Source organism: Ovis aries, chromosome 5 (assembly GCF_016772045.2).
Source record: "Ovis aries strain OAR_USU_Benz2616 breed Rambouillet chromosome 5, ARS-UI_Ramb_v3.0, whole genome shotgun sequence".
In the NCBI taxonomy this organism is placed as follows: Eukaryota; Metazoa; Chordata; class Mammalia; order Artiodactyla; family Bovidae; genus Ovis; species Ovis aries.
The window spans coordinates 50409947-50429887 of record NC_056058.1 but is presented as its reverse complement, the minus strand read 5'-3'; the positions used below and the strand labels follow the sequence as shown (position 1 = coordinate 50429887).

The following is a 19941-nucleotide window of genomic DNA, read 5'->3' as shown; positions in this document are numbered from 1 at the left end:
TTTGAGCTAAAACTTGAAAGAAGTGAGGGACTTAGCCCTTCTGGGAGAATGCTGCAGGTGGGAAGAATGGCTAGAATAGAGACTGTAAGAAGGCCATGTAACAAGGGAATCCGGGAGCGATGACAAGGTCAGCAGGGCTGGGACAGAGGGGGCCAGGGTGGGAAGAGCTGGGGTAGACGCTGTCAGAGAGGCAAAGGAGCCATACTGGGACTTTTGCTTTTACTCTTAAGTGAAATGGGAAGCGAGCTATTGGAAGGGTTTTGACTTACATTTTAAGAATCCCTCTGGTTGCTGTGTTGGCAATGATCTGTAGGGGCAAAAGCAGAAGCAGAGAGACCAGTTTGGAGGCTCTTACTGTGATCTAGGTGAAAAATCTCAGGCTACTGCTATGAGAGTGGAAAGGGTGAGGAGTGGTTGGTTTGGGTTATATCTTGAAGACAAACTGTCCTAGTAAATTGAAGTGTGACAGAAAAAGAGGAGTCAAGAAAGACTTCAGGGGTTTCCGTCTGAGCCTGCACTGTCCGGTGTGGTAGCCAGTAACCACGTGTGACTGCTGAACACTTGAAATGTGGCTAGTCTGGTGTGAGCTGTGCTGAAACCATAAAACAACCAAATTTCAAAGACCGTTTGACAGTGCTCTTCTGAGCAACTGAAAGTTCATGGAGTTGCTGTGGTCTGAAATGGGGAAGACTGTGCATAACGCAGGAGTAAGGTAGATTTGGAGCTCAGGTTTTGATTTGTTGAATTTGAGGTGTGTATTATATGCCCAAGGAGAGGTGGCAAATAGGCCGTTGGATATACAAGTTTGGAGTCTGGGGGAAAGGTCTGAACAGGAGATCTAGGTTTGTGTGTTGTCAGCATTTAGATGGGTGTATGCAGCTGTGAGTGAGTGTAGGTAAAGCAGAGGACCAAGATAAGGTCCTGGCATACTCCAGGATCGAGAGATTGGGGATAAGAGGAAGAATCAGCGAAACAGGCTGAAAAAAAATGCTTAGTGAAGTAAAAGGAAAATCAGAAGTTGATGCCACAGGAGCTAACTGAAGAAAAGATATAAGGAGGAGGAAGAGGTCAGGTCAGATGTATCCAATGCTCCTGAGAGGCCAGGTAAGATGAGCACTGAGAATTGACCTCTGGAATTGGTGACACGGAGGTTACTCGGGACCTTGACAAGTGCTGGGAGTGAAGGCTTGATCTGTGTGGGCTCAAGAGAGAACAAAGGAAAGGAACTGGAAATATGAAGACAACATTTTTGAGTTTTTCTGCAAAGAAGAGCAGAGAGTTTGAGTGGTCATTGATAGTGGAAGTGGAGTCAAGAAAGGGGTTTTAATAGCATGGAATGCTGTGTATATTCATAGGTGAATAGGGATGATCTGATAGGGAAAACTAGTGGATATAGGAGAGAGAAAAGGGACAAAGTCTGGAGTGATGTCCTTGTGTAGGTGAGAGGACTGGAACCGAGTGCCCAGAGGACAGATCAGCTTTAGACAGGGGTGTTTATCATAGTACCAGGAGGAAAACTGTGTATGTGAAATGGGGCAGATGGGCCGCTGGGAGTCTGTGGGGATTATCCTCTGGTTGCTTCAATTTCTCAATGAAGTAGGAAACAAATAGGATAGAGTGGAGTTTCTTAACCTGAGCTGCACTACAGCCTGGGGAACTTTGAAAATGACAGATGCCTGGGCCTTGTTCCCAATGACTCAAATGTAAGTGTCTGGCATGGGGCTCACACAGGGCTTCTCCGGTAGCTACGTGGTAAAGAATCCACCTGCCAATGCAGGAGACTCAGGTTCAATCCCTGAATTGGGAAGATCCTGTGAAGTAGGAAATGGCAATCCATGCCAGTATTCTTGCCTGGAAAATCCCATGGACAGAGGAGGCTGGCGGGCTCTAGTCCATGAGGTCACAGAGAGCTGGACATGACTGAGCACGCACGCATGTATGTGGGGTTCATATGCAGATACGTTTAAGTTTCCCAAGTGATTTGTACAGCTGAGGTAAGGAACCACTGGAAAGCGACAGAAGAATAGAGGACTTTCTGGGAAGGAATATCTGAAGGATGGGAAGAAGCAGCCTAGGGAATTGTGTTCCAGGCAGAGGGAACAGGATGGCAAAGACTGAACTAGGGAAGAGAATGTGGCTGGACTGTAGTGAGCAAGGCGAAGGCAGTGGAGGATGAGGTCGTCAGAGTTGCCCTGGGTCTCTGTACACAGTCTTGCATCCACTGGAAAGGAATTTCGACAGGTGTTAACGGGAAGTCATTGTAGAGGTTCCTGCAGGTGCGTGAAATGATCTTGTTCGCATCCTTGGTGGAAGGGCGAGAATGGAAGCAAGTGACTGGTTAGACAATTCCCTTCACCTCGGTGAGAGCTATTGGGAACTTGGTCCAGGGAGAGAAAGGCATGAACTTTTTGGGGAAAGAACCAATTAGACTTATTGATGAGATAGGCAGCTGTGGCAGAAAGTCATCTGTGTTAGTTATTCCCCAACTTTTCCACCAAGTAATACTAATGGCAGAGGCAAAGGACTGACATTTTTCAAATGAAAAGTCCTAGCGTGCCTTGGGAAGAAGATCCATGCTCATGTTTTGGGTTCTCAGCCTCCCTGTTCCCCTGCTTAAAAAGCAGATCTGGTACCTGCTGGGCATTCCACTAGGTGCTGTGGGTGGGGCTGTCCACGGAACTGGCTCTAAAGTGTGTCCCCCTCTCTCTTGGCCCCCACAAGGCTCAGCAGGCCAGATCTGGAGGCACGTGAGGATGCTGGTTATGCCAGCCTTGAACTGCCTGGGGACTCCACCCTCTCCCTGCCCACCCTGGACACAGAGACCAACGATGACCTCATTTCACCTTATGCCAGCTTCTCCTCCACGGCAGACCGCCCCACACCCCTGCTCAGTGGCTGGCTAGACAAGCTCTCCCCTCAGGGGTGGGGCTGCTGGGAAGGGGAGCGGGGCACGGGAGGCTGGCTGGTGGTGGAGGTCGGGTCTCAAGTGCTCCCAGATCCTAGGACCCCTGGGGTGCAGCCTCCACCAGTTACTGATCTCAGCCTCTCCCTTCCCCAGAAACTACGTCTTTCAGAGGCGCTTTGTGCAGTTCAACGGGAGGAGTCTGATGTACTTTGGCAGTGATAAGGTAGGTCTGGGACATGCTTCATGGGGCCTGGGGAAAGGGAGAGGGAGAGCTGAGAGAGGCTCAGGATTAGAAGGCTGATTCCCCCGTGGAGGGGAGGCAGGCACCACGTGACTGATGTCAGGGTCAAAAGGAGCGCGGTTAGCAGCTGTACCCCACTGCTTGTGGGATGAATGCCGGATCTCATTAAACGTTGGTGCTGGTCCCCAGGGGTCAGTGCACATGCCTGCGTTCCGGTCCCCATGGGCCAATGCGCTGTCTGTCCCTCCAGGACCCCTTCCCCAAGGGCGTGATCCCTCTGACGGCCATCGAGATGACCCGCGGCAGCAAGGACAACAAGTTCCAGGTCATCACTGGCCAGAGGGTGTTCGTGTTCCGCACAGAGAGTGAGGGTGAGGGCCAGGGCCCCTGGGTTCAGAGCAGGGCTGGGGAGGCCAGGTGAGCTCACAGCCCACTTTACCTGCTTCCCCGTCCCCCGCCAGCTCAGCGGGACATGTGGTGCTCCACGCTGCAGTCCTGCCTGAAGGAGCAGCGCCTCCTGGGCCACCCCCGGCCCCCGCAGCCACCTCGACCCCTCCGCACGGGCATGCTGGAGCTGCGTGGGCACAAGGCCAAGGTGTTTGCTGCATTGAGCCCCGGAGAGCTGGCCCTGTACAAGAGTGAGCAGGTGAGCAGGGCCGGGCCAGGGCCGAGGGGCCTGACCTAGCCCACTGGGACCTCACTGTGCCTGCCCACCGCCCCCGCTCCCGACTGCCAGGCCTTCTCTCTGGGCATTGGGATCTGCTTCATTGAACTACAAGGCTGCAGTGTGCGGGAGACCAAGAGTCGCAGCTTTGACCTGCTCACACCACATCGCTGCTTCAGGTGGGGCCCAGACTGGCAGGAGGCAAGGCCGGGGGAGACATTGAGGGGGGACAGTGGGGTGCAGAGGCCCCAAGGCCTCCTCCTCAGGATGTCAGTGGGTGTGTCCCGATGGGAGTCCAGTGAACAGGGTCAAGGATGTCAGGAGGGGCTGGGCTGCCCCACATATGGCTGTGGTGGCTGTTGCAGGAATGCCCCGGGTGGTGGGGTGGGTAGGGGGGTGGGTGTCCAGGCCCACGGACTGGCTGTCCACCCCTCAGCTTCACAGCCGAGTCTGGGGGGGCTCGGCAGAGCTGGGCGGCCGCTCTGCAGGAAGCAGTAACCGAGACCCTGTCTGACTACGAGGTGGCTGAGAAGATCTGGTCCAATCGGGCAAACCGGCACTGCGCGGACTGTGGCGCCTCCCGCCCAGACTGGGCTGCGGTCAACCTGGGAGTGGTCATCTGCAAACAGTGCGCAGGTGAGGGCTGGGGCCTTTAGCTGAAACGGGGAGGGGCCGGGGGCTCGGGGCAGGAGGGCTCAGGGTGCCCATGCCCTTCACACCCTAACAGGTCAGCACCGGGCTCTGGGTTCTGGAGTCTCCAAGGTGCAGAGCCTGAAGCTGGACACAAGTGTGTGGAGTAATGAGATAGTGCAGGTGAGAAGTCTGCAGAGGGAAAAAGTGTGTCTGGGGGTGTGGGCTGGGGTGGAAGGAGCATGTGTGAAAAGGCCTTGGGTCCAGCTTGGGGACAGGATTGGAATGCCTGGGGATACAAGTTTCTGTCACTTGCCTCTGCCCCCTGTGACCCTGCAGTTGTTCATTGTCCTGGGAAACGATCGCGCCAACCGCTTCTGGGCAGGGTCACTCCCCCCAGGTGAGGGGCTGCACCCAGATACCACCCCTGGCCCTCGGGGAGAGTTCATCTCTCGGAAGTACCGGCTCGGTCTCTTCCGGAAGCCCCACCCTCAGTATCCAGATCATAGCCAGCTTCTCCAGGTAGGAGGGAAGGCTGGGGCTGATGGATCTCTGAGTTGAAATGCTTAAACTTGGAGTGGGGGCTGTTTTGGAGACAGGAGGACTGTCCCCAGGACTCCCAGGTTATGTCCTGGGGTTGACAGAGGCCTTTTCTCCCTGTAGGCACTGTGTGCAGCTGTGGCAGGACCCAACCTGCTGAAGAACATGACCCAGCTCCTCTGTGTCGAAGCTTTTGAGGGAGAGGAACCCTGGACCCCCTCAGCCCTCGATGGCAGCTTCCCTAGTCTCCTGCCCCCAGGTAATCCCCACAGGGCTTCCTCTCTCTCCCTGCAAGAAGTCTCAGCCCTGATCTGTGCCTTGGTTCTTCTGGCGGGAGCCCCCAATTACCTCTCAGCTAGCCCGTCACAATGGCCCAACTTGGCCACAATGGCCCTCCAAGTCCTCGAGGCCCTATTTCTTGGTATTTGAAATGACCACTAATGACCACTGTCTGGAGTGGATCTGGATGCTTGAGGTGTTAGTGCTGGCCTATCCCTGTCAGGGTCAACCCATAGGTCAGGTCTCACCTGCCCAAGGGAAGTCTGATCATAGAAATGGTCATCTTACACAGGCTGGTCTCCAGTAGTCATGCCACAGGGGCCAAGGCACCTACAGGAGGGCCCCTGCCTGAGCCTTCCACCCAGAGCTTACTTGTTCTCTAGCTGGTGGAGACGGGCAGTGGGCAAGGGCTGGCTTAGAAGCCTCATCACTGCCTGCCACCTTCTTCTCTGATCTGGATGGTGAGGGGTTCAGCACCACTGGGCTCTACTAGGCCATGCTGCTGATGGAGTTGGGTCCCACTGTCTTCCTCAATTCAAGCACTTCCCCAAGGGGGTCAGGCCTTTCCATTGCACTGGCCTGATGTGACCACTTTCCTTTCCCTTGCAGACCCCTCCCCTGGCGTGTATAATGAAGTGGTGGTGCCTGCCACTTACAGCAGCTTCCTGTACTGTGGTCCCATCAGCAACAAAGCTGGACCCCCACCCCCTCGCAGGGGCCGAGACGGTGAGAGGGGAGCCAAGGGATGGGAGGGGATGAGCAGAAGCCAGGATGGTTGGGAGTGTTCCCTAGAGGGATAAGGAGGAGAGGACTGGGATAGGACATGCCCTGAAGTGGACAAGGGTGCTGGGCTCAGAGGGACCATGGCAGGGGTGGGGAGGGGCAGCATTGGGTGATGGTTGAGAGGCTGTGCTTTGAAGTCATACCATGGGGGAGTCAAATCTCAGCTCTGCTGCTTTCTCCCCATGTGACTTGGGCAAGTACTTCAACTCTGAGCCTCAGTTTCCCCATCTGCAAAACAGGAGTGAATGTAAAACTCCCCTCATAGAGTTGTGACGCCTACAGGAGATCATACGTAGGTAGAGGGGTTGGCACAGAATAATATCTGGCAAATGGGAGTTCTGACAGTGGGGACAGAGGTCTGCTGCCTGCTGACCACCACTTTCCCTCTTAGCTCCCCCGCGACTGTGGTGTGTCCTGGGTGCGGCTCTGGAAATGTTTGTGTCGGAAAACAGCCCTGAACCCCTCCACCTCGTCCAGCCCCAGGATGTTGTATGTTTGGGTGTGAACCCCCCACCCACTGACCCAGGTGACCTCGACAGGTAACACCCACCCTGTTCTCTCAACTTTCCTTTTCCACTCCTGATCCTGAGCCTGCCAGCCCCCTGACTCACCCCGTCCCTCCTCCCGGACCTCATCTCTCCAGGTTCCCCTTCTCCTTCGAGCTCATCCTCACCGGGGGGAGGATTCAGCATTTTGGCACAGATGGAGCTGACAGTCTGGAGGCCTGGACCAGCGCCCTGGGCAAGGTGAGACAGCTGAGACCCCTCCCCTATAGCTCATGGGTTCCCTGTACCCCCTGCCCCCGTCCTGTCCCCTCCTATTCCTGCAGCCACGCCCACCACTGCCACTAACAGCTGAGGTTGGCTGAGCACTTACTCTGTGCCAGGTCCTGTGTTAAACCTGCCCACTCAATATCTCATTTAATTTTCACAACACTTAGAGGTAAGGGTTATCAATATTTCACACCTAAAGAACTCAGAGGTTATGAAGCCTCTCAGTCAAGTTCACAGAGCTAGAAGGCAGCAGAGCACAGGACAAAAGTCAGGCCTCTGTCTGCAAAGCTCACAGGCCAGACTGCACTGTGCTGGGCTCTTCCCACAGAGAGGCTGCCACCTGACTCCTACCACCTCCCCCAGGCTCAGATCTCCAAGTCCACAGGCAAAGCTGCCTTCATCTGACCCAGCTTTTCCATTCCCAGGCAAGCCACTCTCTCTCCATCCTGCACCCCACCCCTGGCATTAAATTAGATCCCTGGTATTAAATCTAGATCCCTGGAGTCAGATATCCTGGGATTTGAGTCCTCCAACTCACAACTGTGAGCTCTTCCATATGGATAGAGTGGGTGTCAAAGATCTACCCCCTAGGGTTGAGGATTAAGTGACACACATGAAGACCACACTGCCTGGCACGCCGCAAGTCTTCCATCTGTGGGTGCTGAAGTAGTAATGGGGATGACAGTGATAATCGCTCCCATCCTTAAACAGCTTTTCCCCCAGCCCTGCTCCACCTTCAGCTCATCACCCTGGCGTGCCACCTCCCCACCCCGTCACAGCTTCTTAGAAAGTTACGAGCTCTGGCAGCCTGCAGTTCCTCCTTAACCCCTTCTGGCTGCCCTCCTCGCCTTACTCTTCTGAGCGGCACCCCTGCAGGTGGCCAGTGACTTGCCCTGGGTAAGGTTCAAGGGCCTCCCTCTGGCCTCACCAGTAGTCTGTGCATCTGATACTGCTCTGTAGGAAGCGCTCCCCTGCTCTGACTTCTGACCCCACTCAGAACGCCTCACACCAATAAGCTGTCTCCATATCCTCTAAGGGCGCTGATATGGCCCTCCAAGTCTCCTCCTAGTATCTCTGGTTATTTATTTGCTAAGTCGTGTTTGACTTTTTTGAGAACCCATGGACTGTAGCCCGCAAGCTCCTCTGTCCATTTCCCAGGCAAGAATACTGGAGCGAGTTGCCATTTATCCCTCCAGGGGATCTTCCCTACCCAGGGATCAAACTCACGTCTCTTACACTGGCAGGCGGGTTCACCACCACTGAGCCACCACTTGTCAAAAATCCTTTAAGGCAGTGCTACCCCAAGCGTGGTCTGTTACCTGGTCCTGGCTGAGGAATTCTCTTACGGCCCATGACAGGTTAAGTATAGAGCCTGAGAGTCACTATTTAGAATCTTTCATAGCAATGTGACAGAAGAATTTTATGTGTGGAGTCTAATATTTAAGAACTGGGGTCTTATATTTTATATGTCGTTCTTTTTTCATTTCACTTTCCTAGTAATTCATTTTGTTGTTTTTTAATCAAAGTGTTGGTTAGTGACAGATTGGTAAAAAAATTTTAAACTTCCTGTTCCTTCAGCACAAGTAGCTTGAGAAGCACTGCTTTGAGATACACCTCGAATAGTCCTTTCTTCATGAAGCCTCTGCCTGGCCCCCTGGGGGTGGGACTTCCTGGGACCTCGTGACTCTTCGGTCACAGCATGCAGCTACCCAGGCTGTCTTTCCCTACATCCCAATTAAGGGTATAACACTGCCTGCCGCACAGAGGTCTTCTCTGTGTTGGCTGGAGCAAATCGAATTGAACTGCATTTCTTTCTTGTTCTTCTCCATCCATCTCCTGTCTCCTGCACCGGTCTTTCCTCTACTCTCTCCCCATCCCTTTCATTCCCCTCTTTCCTTGGCTTTCTCTCCATGTCTTCCTCTGCCTCCCCTTATCCCTCTCACTCTTACTTCTCTGCCCACCTCTTGTCCCTTTCCCTACCCTCCTCTTTCCCATTGTCCTCCTCCTCACAGTGGTTCTCTCCACTGAGCTGTCACCAGCTGTTGGGCCCTGGGCTGCTGCGGCTGGGTCGCCTGTGGCTGCGGTCTCCCTCCCATACAACCCTGGCCCCTGGCCTCTGGATGTCTGGGTTCGGCCTTCTTCGTGGAGATCACCTCTTCCTGTGCCCAGCATCAGGCCCTGGCCCCCCAGCCCCTGAGGACATGGTGCATCTGCGCCGGCTACAGGAGATCAGTGAGCAGGGCTGGGGACAGGGATGAAGGGTGGCTCTGAGGGGTGGGGTAGTGGACCTTCATATATTTAGGGCCCCTATGGGAGATAGCAGGAATGGTGGATTCAGGCAGAAGTTCTAAAGTCAAATTGCCCAAATTTAGACCCCGCCACCCCACCAGCACTTGCTGGCTGTGTGACCTTAGACAAGTTACTTAACCTCTCTGTGCTTTAGTTGCCTCATCTTCGCATTAGGCACAATAATAGGGACGTAACAAGTTTCATATAAGGCAATGCTTGTAAAACACTTATCACAGAACCTGGCAGGAGGCATCTTACAGGTATTCAGTAAGTGTCATATGTTATGTGTGTTATTATCATTATTTGGAGTCACTTGCTGGTTGGGGACTGAGAGAAGGGACTGGGAATTCTTTTTTCCTCCTAAAAGAGGAACAGTGTAGGATAGTGTTTTAAAGGTCTGGAGACAGGAAACTTGAGTTCAAGCTCAGCTTTGCCATAACAAGTAATCTGAGGCATGTTACTTAACCTCTCTGAGTTTATGTGAAACGGGTGTCCCTCATTGCTGGCGGATTCTTTACCGTCTGAGCCCGAAGTGGGGATAATAGTATGTAACTCATAAGGTTTAAGGCAGTATTGATTGTAAACCTCCTAGCATGGAACCTACACACCTTAAATATATCTTAATGAATATTAATCACTATAATGAAGGTGACAATGATAATGTCCCATGATTCTCCTCCAAGGTGTGGTCTCAGCAGCTGACACCCCGGACAAGAAAGAGCATTTGGTTTTGGTGGAGACAGGGAGGTAAGTCTTTCCCCTACTCTTGGCTCTGGGCCCCCACAGAGTTCACACCTTCCACCCAGGCCTGCTGGACTACTGCCCACTTCCTCAAAGTCGCTTCCCTAGTCAGGGGCCCTGTCTGGGTTGGGTGTTGCTGCCCCCTGCTGGTGTCTCTGGGAAGTCTGATCCTTGTGCTCCTGGGCCTCTTAGCCTGAGGGCTCCCCTGGAGCTGGCTCTGACTCAGATCTCTCGGGTCTCAGGACACTGTATCTGCAGGCAGAGGGCCGGCTAGACTTCTCAGCATGGAACACGGCCATTGCGGGGGCAGCCGGCGGGGGAGGCACAGGGCTGCAGGAGCAGCAGATGAGCAGGGGTGACATCCCCATCATCGTGGATGCCTGCATCAGTTTTGTCACTCAGCATGGTGAGTGGGTACTGGCTGACACTGAGCTAGTGAGGGATGGGGAACATGGGCACTGCTGGTTAGACGGGATTGAGGAGGGAGACGTGCATGTGACTTGCCTTCAAAAACTTTGCCTCCAGAGACTGCAACCTGACAGTGACAAGCTGCTCTGCCTTTCTGAGCTTCAGTTCCCTCGTCTTTAAAGTGGGCCAGGACTTCCCTGCTGGTTAAATGGTTAGGAATCCAGGCTCCCAATGCAGGGGGAACAGGTTCAACACCTACTCAGAAAACGAAGATCCCGCATGCCACTAACATCCCACATGCTGCACAGTACAGCTGAAAACTTTAATAATAATTAAATAGATTAAAAAAAATAAAATGGGGCTATTGGACTTCCCTGGCAGTTCCAGTGGTTAAGACTCCACGATCCCAATGCAGGGGGCACAGGTTCAATGCCTGGTCAAGGAAGATCCCACATGCCGTGTGGTATGGCCAAAAAATAAAAAGAAAGAAAATGGGGCTCCTCACAGTCTCATGTTCCAGGATAGTGGTGATAGTGAGAGAGCACATGTGACGCATTTAGGACCTTAGGTGGTTAAGTGAGAAATAGATTTAAGGGCCTAGATCTGATAGACACAGTGCTTGATGAACTGTGGACAGAAGTTTGTGACATTGTATAGGAGACAGAGATCAAGACCCTCCCCAAGAAAAAGAAATGCAAAAAAGCAAAATGGCAGTCTGAGAAGGCCTTACAAATAGCTATGAAAAAAAGAGAAGCGAAAAGCAAAGGAGAAAAGGAAAGATACACCCATTTGAATGCAGAGTCCCAAAGAATAGCAAGGAGAGATAAGAAAGCCTTCCTCAGCAATCAATGCAAAGAAATAGAGGAAAACAATAGAATGGGGGAAGTTGAGAGATCTCTTCAAAAAAATTAGATATACCAAGGGACATTTCATGCAAAGGTGGGCTCAATAAAGGACAGAAATGGTATGGACCTAACAGAAGCAGAAGATATTAAGAGGTGGCAAGAATACACAGAAGAACTGTTCAAAAAAGATCTTCCTGACCCAGATAATCACGATGGTGTGATCACTTACCTAGAGCCAGATTTCCTGGAATGTGAAGGCAAGTGGGCCTTAGGAAGCATCACTATGAACAAAGCTAGTGGAGGTGATGGAATTGCAGTTGAGCTATTTTAAATCCTAAAGGATGATGCTGTGAAAGTGCTACACTCAATATGCCAGCAAATCTGGAAAACTCAGCAGTGGCCACCGGACTGGAAAAGGTCAGTTTTCATTCCAATCCCAAAGAAAGGCAATGCAAAAGAATGCTCAAACTACCGCACAATTGCACTCATCTCACACGCTAGTACTCAAAATACTCCAAGCCAGGCTTCACGGTACTTGAACCATGAACTTCCAGATGTTTAAGCTGGGTTTAGAAAAGGCAGAGAAACCAGAAATCAAATTGCCAACATCTGCTAGATCATTGAAAAAGCAAGAGAATTCCAGAAAAACATCTATTTCTGCTTTATTGACTGTCAAAAGCTTTGACTGTGTGGATCACAATAAATTGTGGCAAATTCTGAAAGAGATAGGAATACCAGACCACCTGACCTGCCTCTTTAGAAATCTGTAGATCAGGAAGCAACAGTTAGAACTGGACATGGAACAACAGACTGGTTCCAGATAGGAAAAGGAGCACGTCAAGGCTGTATATAGTCACCCTGCTTATTTAACTTACATGCAGAGTTCATCATGAGAAACGCTGGGCTGGATGAAGTGCAAGCTGGAATCAAGATTGCCAGAAGAAATATCAATAACCTCATATATGCAGATGACACCACCCTGATGGCAGAAAGCAAAGAAGAACTAAAAAGCCTCTTGATGAAAGTGAAAGAGGAGAGTGAAAAAGCTGGCTCAACATTCAGAAAACTAAGATCATGGCATCTGGGTCTCATCACTTCATGGCAAATGTATGGGGAAACAGTGGAAACAGTGAGAGACTTTATCTTGGGGGGCTTCAAAATCACTGCAGATGGTGACTGCAGCCATGAAATTAAAAGACGCTTACTCCTTGGAGGGAAAGTTATGACCAACCTAGATAGCATATTAAAAAGCAGAGACATTACTTTGCCGACTAAGGTCCGTCTAGTCAATGCTATGGTTTTCCCATTACTCATGTATGGATGTGAGAGTTGGGCTATAAAGAAAGCTGAGTACAGAAGAATTGATGCTTTTGAATTGTGGTATTGGAGAAGAGTCTTGAGAGTCCCTTGGACTGCAAGGAGATCCAACCAGTCCATCCTAAAGGAAATCAGTCCTGGGTATTCATTGGAAGGACTGATGTTGAAGCTGAAACTCCAATACTTTGGCCACCTGATGCGAAGCACTGACTCATTTGAAAAGACCCTGATGCTGGGAAAGATTGAAGGCGGGAGGAGAAGGGGACGACAGAGAATGAAATGGTTGGATAGCATCACTGATTCAATGGACATAAGTTTGAGTAAGCTCCGGGAGTTGGTGATGGACAGGGAGGCCTGGCATGCTGCAGTCCATAGGGTCACAAAGAGTCAGACATGACTGAGCGACTGAACTGAAGTGTTCCATAGCCACTCTTACTGGGGTGTGGGCATGGAAGGAGCAGGGCCCTCAGATGTGACTGGAGATGCAGAGCTATGGAGAACAGAGAGAGCGCAGCTATTTGGCAAGAGGCAAGCTGAGCAGCAAAATCGTTGAGGGTCTGAGTAGAATTATTCTGTGTGGGAGGGTTTTCCAGCCATAAAGGATGAACTATGCAAGGGGTTCCCAGAATTCTTTGTGAGTTTTCACCTCTGCTTTTTTCTCTTTACCAAGTAAGGATCAAATTGATTCTTTTCCCCCAGCAAACCCTCTTTAGAGGGCTGGACTCTTGAGAAGAAAATTCTCAGAAAACTAAGGAGGACAGTAAAGGGGAAAAAGGCACATCCATGCGCCTACAAATAGTTGTGCTTACTACACAGACAATGGATAGTCAGTGGTTAAAGACATCCTCCACGCCTTTGCAGTAGCCTCATGTACTGACTCCCCAAACTTACTAGACCCCATCCGCTTCTCAGCCTCACATGTGTTCGCTCAGTGAAAAGCCCTGGAGAAAGTCTGGTTGTTCTTCCCTGCTGCTCCACAGATCTTGTACCGCCACTCTTCATTCAACACATATTTATTGAGCTGCTCCCCTGTGCCAGCCATGGCAAGAGGGGCAGTGAATGAGGAAGGTTCTGTGAAGCTCAGAGACTGGTGGGAATGATGAGTAATAATTAAAAAAACAAATACACTCAGTTCTCATGATTCATGGCAGTTATAAAGTCACGGAAAACACTGGATCAATGAATGCTGAACTGTTGCCCCAGTGGAAATACAGAGTTAAGTTCCTGGGAAATTCTGGTCATATTTTCATCAGTTGATCAACATGGAACTTTGTTTTATGTATGCTTCTGCTTGAAGACACTTTTTTTCAATTCTGGTTTCCTCGGTGTGTATGCCCAGCAGTGGGATTGCTGGGTCATAAGGTAGTTCTATTTGCAATTTTTTAAGGAATCTCCACACTGTTCTCCATAGTGGCTGTACTAGTTTGCATTCTGAAGACACTTTTAATATTTTTAAGTTTTCATCTTCTTTTCCTCTCTTTTTAAAATTGAATTATAATTAATTCACAATGTTGTGTTAGTTTCAGGTGTAAACAAAGTAATTCAGTTACATACGTGTGTGTGTATGTGTGTATAAATATATAATACCTATATTCTTTTTCAGATTCTTTTCCATTATAGGTTATTATAAGATATTGAGTATAGATCCAAGCTTTCATCTTTTAAAATTTTTTTATTTTATTTTTATTGAAGTATGGTTGATGTAAAATATTTGGTAAATTATAGGGGTACAATATAGTGATTCACTATTTTTGAAGATTGTACTCCATTTATAGTTACTCTAAAATATTTGTTGTTTTCCCTGTGTTATACAGTATATTCTTGCAGTTTATTTTATACCTAACAGTATACTGCTCCTCCCCTATTCGCTCTCCATAATGGTCACCACTAGTTTGTTTTCTGTATCCATGAGTCTGCTTTAAAGGCACTTTATTTACTATACAGTTGATTTGTTAACTTTGAACTTGCTGCCAGCAGTACTATAACTCATGCCTGAACAAAGCTTACCTGACACGTGTTTTCTCCACACGGCACATCACAACCTTCTGGTACTCAGGAACACTAGACAGCACTTCAGCCCTAAATTGGGGGCCATTTTAAACAGTGAAATTCCCCCCCACCAAAGAAGAACAAGAATGCAAAAATACGTGGCTCTAAATATACCATTAGAATGACACTTGTTTACCGCTTGAGGCTTAGCTGGGAAAATGTTCATCAGGCAACTGAAAATTTTCTCCATTTGTGCATGTTCATAGGTGACTGCAGAGTGCCATGGGTATTGATTTGGGGGTTCCAAATACATTTTAGCAGGTAGATGAATTCATAAATTCAAAACCTGTGAATAACATGTCCTGAGTGTGATGTGATTTCATAGAGTGCTATTTAAAGATTAAAGTGGTGAGGAGAGAAGGGAGCTGCAGTGTGATGGCATGGTTAGGGATGGACCTTCAGAAGGCGAGGGCTGGAGTAGGGACCCGAGCAGCAAGACCAGAGAGGCTGATTTCTGTCTGACCATCCTACCCCTGATAGCCACGTACAGTATGGGGGGAGGTGGGTCACAGACAGGGCACTGGGTGAGTGATAGCAGGTCTTGGGCAGCGGTGAGCTGAGATGCTGGCTGTTCACAGGGCTCCGGCTGGAGGGCGTATACCGGAAAGGGGGTGCCCGTGCCCGCAGCCTGAAGCTGCTGGCTGAGTTCCGGCGGGATGCCCGGTCTGTGAGGCTCCGACCAGGGGAACACTTTGTGGAGGATGTCACCGACACGCTCAAACGCTTCTTTCGAGAGCTTGATGATCCTGTGACCTCTGCACGGTTGCTGCCTCGCTGGAGGGAGGCTGCTGGTGGGTACTCTTAAGAGCCTCACGGGCAATGGAGACCCAACCAGGAACTCCACGCCCCCCCTCCCAGAATCTCTGAGGCACCCTTGTGGGATTGGACAGCCCCCACCCCAATACTTCTGCCACAGTTGGCTGACCACCCAGGGACTCAGCTCAGGGAAAGGTGGGAAGGGGCAGAGAAACATCCATCCTGGGTTTGTTTCTCTAAAAATCCCTCTGCTCTTATTTCCCTGACTCTCTCCACTCCTTGCCCATCATGTCCCCAGAGCTGCCCCAGAAGAACCAGCGCCTGGAGAAATACAAAGAAGTGATTGGCTGCCTGCCACGGGTCAACCGCCGCACACTGGCCACCCTCATTGGGCATCTCTATCGGTCAGTACAGCCAGACTCCTGCAGGTTTCCCCCCTGACCCTTCATCACCTCTGTCCAATCCCTCACTTACATTCACATATCCATCCCATAGACAATTGTTCAGTGAAGGTGTAACAGCATAAAGGTTCACAGGATGGACTTTGGGGTCAGACAGACCTAGGCCTCAATCTGACTCCACTATTCTAGCACATGACTTTGGATAAATTATGTTTTCTTTTTTTTTTTTTAATAGAAAACCTAAATTTATTTGTTAAGCTATCACAAAGACAAAACAATTATCTGAAATACTTTGAGAACTTCATCCCAATTCCGCTTGTTCTTTAACAGAAACTGACCTGAGAGGCTGGCAATGAAAGGATACAACCTAAGCGGTTATAACAGAGCAGACTGATGAAACTTGGTGAAAGGAGCAAAGGCTAGGCAGGAGCACTTGTGTTAGTGGTAGTACGTGTGGCTGGGCTGTTTCTGAAGAGGCTCCCTAGAGTTAACTGACCTGGGTCCCCAGTTAGTAAAAAGATCTTTATCCTTATGGAAAGTGCAGAGATTAGGATTTCTCTGAGACCTCTGTTTTTCTTTTTTAAGGAGTTAAGGGTATCTGTAGGCCCTAAGGAGTATAGCTTAGATTCAGCCTCTCTTTCCCACGCAGTCTACCTATACCTTCAAACGCCAGTGCATTTCCACCACTTAATCCTGCTAGGTTTTGAGGATGCATATAGAGAAGGTGGGAATCATAGGCCTACTCAGAGAGTACACCTAGACACAACAGTTTGGGGTAAATCATAAACTACAAATACCCTTCTGGTTAAGTAAATTCACCTTTGTTAATAAAGGTCATAGTTTCTTGTGCTGGTGACAGCTTCTTGTCTCAGTATACTCTGTCTCAAGAAAGAACTGGTTCAGCTAAGTTTTGGAGAAAGAAAAAGACTTTCATCAACACCCACTCCACAGTGGAAGAGGCACCAAGTTCTCTCCTACAGTTATGAGCAGAATCCTAAAGCAGCATCCATCATTTTCAGTGATCAACATCTGCATCCTCAAACGGTCCAGCAACTGTTGGCGTAGTATCTACCTCCATCCCATCTTCATAATCTCTTATTGAATCTTCTGTCCGGACTCCAGCCATGTTATACTGGCTGCTCACAGACTGAGAAAGCATTCCTTCCAATCTCTCCAGTGTGGCTTGGCCTTCTGCATGGGCTTCCACATCATATTCGTCTCCATCGTAATCATCTGAATCTTCATCCTCAGGATCTGGATGCAAAGCCTGGCATTCACACATTGCAATGAACATTGCCTCCAGTGCTGATTTATCACTAGGCACAAATCTAAACTCAGCAATAGGTTCAATGTCATCATCACTATCTTCCTCCTCTTCATCAGCAACCGATTCTTTTGATTCTTCTCCAAATTTGGCATTCACCATAACATACAGATGCTCTCACCGATAGGCGTTTAGGTCCCTGGATACTGCATGCAAACTAATGGTGGGGTATTCCAGAGAGAATCCTAATCCAGAGCCACCTAACCAAGACAGGCGGCTTTCAGCGATGTAAAGGGTGCCGGTGCCGAGGCCCTTCCCGTTCAGCACAGCCTTGGTGTCTGGTTGCTGCTGCCATAGGCCCTCAGCCGACCAGGGTGGCAGGAAACTTCTAAGGAAGCTCATTACTGAGAGGAGCGCTGAGACACCGGCCAGGAGCTGGCTCTATCTGTTTTCTTTAAGCCTCAGTTTCCTCATTTGTAATAGGAAGATGGTATAAGGTACAGTATCCACCTCATGGGCTTCCCTGCTGGCTCAGCAGTAAAGAATCCTCCTGCCAATGCAGAAGACCAGGGTTCAATCCCTGGTCTGGGAAGATTTCCTGTAGTAGGGCATGGCAACACACTCTAGTGTTCTTGCCTGGGAAATCCCATGGACAGAGGAGCTTGGTGGGCAAAGAGACTCCAGGGGGTCGCAAAGAGTTGGACATGACTCAGTAACTAAACCATCACCACCACCATCCACCTCATAGGTTATATGAGATTTAAATGATGTACTTGTAAACTTTCTACAGCACCTGGCATATATGTGGTAAGCATTTAGAAATGGTGAACGATCAGCATTATTTTGTTTTCTTTAATATTCTATGGCAGCAAAGGATTAGATGTTGGAGACACAAAGAGGAATAAGATGCAGGTCTACCTTTACCAGTCGACTGGGAGAGACAGATTTTTTAATGATTCTAGGATGAACCTCTGTTGTATGGTACTGATTACAGATTGGACAATTACGGCCTCTGGGCCAAATCCAGCTCATTGCTTATTTTTGTAAATTAAGTTTTGCATAAAATGTAAAGTCATACCCATTCTTCTATATATATTCCATGGTTCCTTTCACACTCCTAGAGCAGCGTTGAGGGGTTGTGACAGATGGCACAGCATGAAAGCCTAAAATATTTACTATCTATAAACTTACATAAAAAGTTTGCTGACCCCTATGTATAAGTCTGTCTCTCCCCTAGACTGGGAGCTCCTTGAGGGCAGGGTTGTGTCTAACTCACTGCTGTAGCCCAAGTGCTTAGCCCAGGCATATAGCAGGGATTCAATAAGTGTTTGCGAATGACTGCTGTACCCACCCGAGACCCTCACACCCCTCCACAGGGTGCAGAAGTGTGCTTCTCTGAACCAGATGTGCACACGAAACCTGGCACTGCTGTTCGCGCCCAGCGTGTTCCAGACAGATGGGCGGGGGGAGCACGAGGTGCGAGTACTGCAGGAGCTCATCGATGGCTACATCTCTGTCTTTGATGTAAGCTTTCCCGACCCCTGACCTACGGTCCCTCTCCCTGGGCGCTGGATCCTGCTTGTCCCAACAAACCCCTAACCTCACCCTCTAAAGGCCCTCTGCATCAGGAACCCCATCCCAGAGCCCTGGGCACCGTCTCCTGTAACCGCACTCCTAACATCCTTGCCCCTTAGCTCTCAGCTCTTCTGGCCTCTCCCCTTCTCCTCCATGGGCTCTGGTCTTGCACATGTCTCTGGGCTTACCCCCTATCCCAGCAGCCTCCCGCTAATGCACACAGACACTCAGACACAGACACACAGACACACACCCTTTTGGCTCTTCCACAGATCGACCCTGACCAGGTAGCCCAGATTGACTTGGAGGTCAGTCTTATCACCACCTGGAAGGACGTGCAGGTAACTTGTCTTGTCCCTAGACTTCTGAGTGGGCCAGGAGGGGACATCGAGATAGGAAGGTGACCTTCTGCTTCTGGGCTCCAGGAAACCCAAGGAGAGAAGTGCCTTGGGGAGGGGTGGTTGGTTTAGGATTTCCTCCATTTATTCTACCCTGAGGGTTCTTCATTACAGAAGAGTGGCAGGAGCACTTCAGTTCCAGGTATAGAGATCCAAGGAAGGGTTAGCTAAGTTAGACAAAGAAGTGAGAAGAATAATAAATGCTGTAGTTAACATCTGAGGACGAATTATATTCCAAGCACCTGTAATCTCTCTTTCAGTTCAGTTCAGTTCAGTTCAGTCGCTCAGTCGTGTCCGACTTTGCGACCCCAAGAATCTCAGCACGCCAGGCCTCCCTGTCCATCACCAACTCCCAAAGTTCACTCAGACTCGCGTCTATCGAGTCCATGATGCCATCCAGCCATCTCATCCTCGGTCGTCCTCTTCTCCTGCCCCCAACCCCTCCCAGCATCAGAGTCTTTTCCAATGAGTCAACTCTTTGCATGAGGTGGCCAAAGTACTGGAGTTTCAGCTTTAGCATCATTCCCTCCAAAGAAATCCCAGGGCTGATCTCCTTCAGAATGGACTGGTTGGATCTCCTTGCAGTCCAAGGGACTCTCAAGAGTCTTCTCCAACACCACAGTTCAAAAGCATCAGTTCTTTGGTGCTCAGCCTTCTTGACAGTCCAACTCTCACACCCATACATGCCTTGACTAGACGGACCTTAGTCGGCAAAGTAATGTCTCTTCTTTTCAATATGCTATCTAGGTTGGTCATAACTTTTCTTCCAAGGAGTAAGCGTCTTTTAATTTCATGGCTGCAGTCACCATCTGAAGTGATTTTGGAGCTCCCCAAAATAAAGTCTGACACTGTTTCCACTGTTTCCCATCTATTTCCCATGAAGTGATGGGACCAGATGCCACGATCTTCGTTTTCTGAATGTTGACCTTTAAGCCAGCTTTTTCACTCTCCTCTTTCACTTTCATCAAGGGGCTTTTAGTTCCTCTTCACTGTCTGCCATAAGGGTGGTGTCATCTGTGTATATGAGGTTATTGATATTTCTCGCGGCAATCTTGACTCCAGCTTGTGGTTCTTCCAGCCCAG

The 19941-nt window shown here is 49.7% G+C and overlaps 1 protein-coding gene and 1 pseudogene across 8 annotated transcripts in view; one reads left to right on the top strand and one right to left on the bottom strand.

Annotated features, from left to right (window-relative positions):
* Window positions 1-19941, top strand: part of ARAP3 (ArfGAP with RhoGAP domain, ankyrin repeat and PH domain 3) — a 29580-nt gene that overhangs the window by 3546 nt on the left and 6093 nt on the right. For 7 of the 8 annotated variants that reach the window (XM_027970348.2, XM_042250597.1, XM_042250598.1 and 4 more), the window contains 19 exons: window positions 2722-2922; window positions 3059-3128; window positions 3397-3517; window positions 3608-3792; window positions 3883-3989; window positions 4247-4446; window positions 4538-4623; window positions 4780-4962; window positions 5104-5239; window positions 5869-5985; window positions 6434-6581; window positions 6686-6788; window positions 8828-9047; window positions 9788-9851; window positions 10088-10251; window positions 15043-15255; window positions 15519-15624; window positions 18262-18409; window positions 18733-18801. In XM_027970348.2, the coding sequence (XP_027826149.1) occupies window positions 2722-2922; window positions 3059-3128; window positions 3397-3517; window positions 3608-3792; window positions 3883-3989; window positions 4247-4446; window positions 4538-4623; window positions 4780-4962; window positions 5104-5239; window positions 5869-5985; window positions 6434-6581; window positions 6686-6788; window positions 8828-9047; window positions 9788-9851; window positions 10088-10251; window positions 15043-15255; window positions 15519-15624; window positions 18262-18409; window positions 18733-18801 (2641 nt within the window). The remainder of the gene's footprint in view (window positions 1-2721; window positions 2923-3058; window positions 3129-3396; window positions 3518-3607; window positions 3793-3882; window positions 3990-4246; window positions 4447-4537; window positions 4624-4779; window positions 4963-5103; window positions 5240-5868; window positions 5986-6433; window positions 6582-6685; window positions 6789-8827; window positions 9048-9787; window positions 9852-10087; window positions 10252-15042; window positions 15256-15518; window positions 15625-18261; window positions 18410-18732; window positions 18802-19941) is intronic. The other variant, XM_042250599.2, reaches the window with a different exon arrangement.
* LOC105608312 (methylosome subunit pICln-like) lies at window positions 16450-17326 on the bottom strand (annotated as a pseudogene).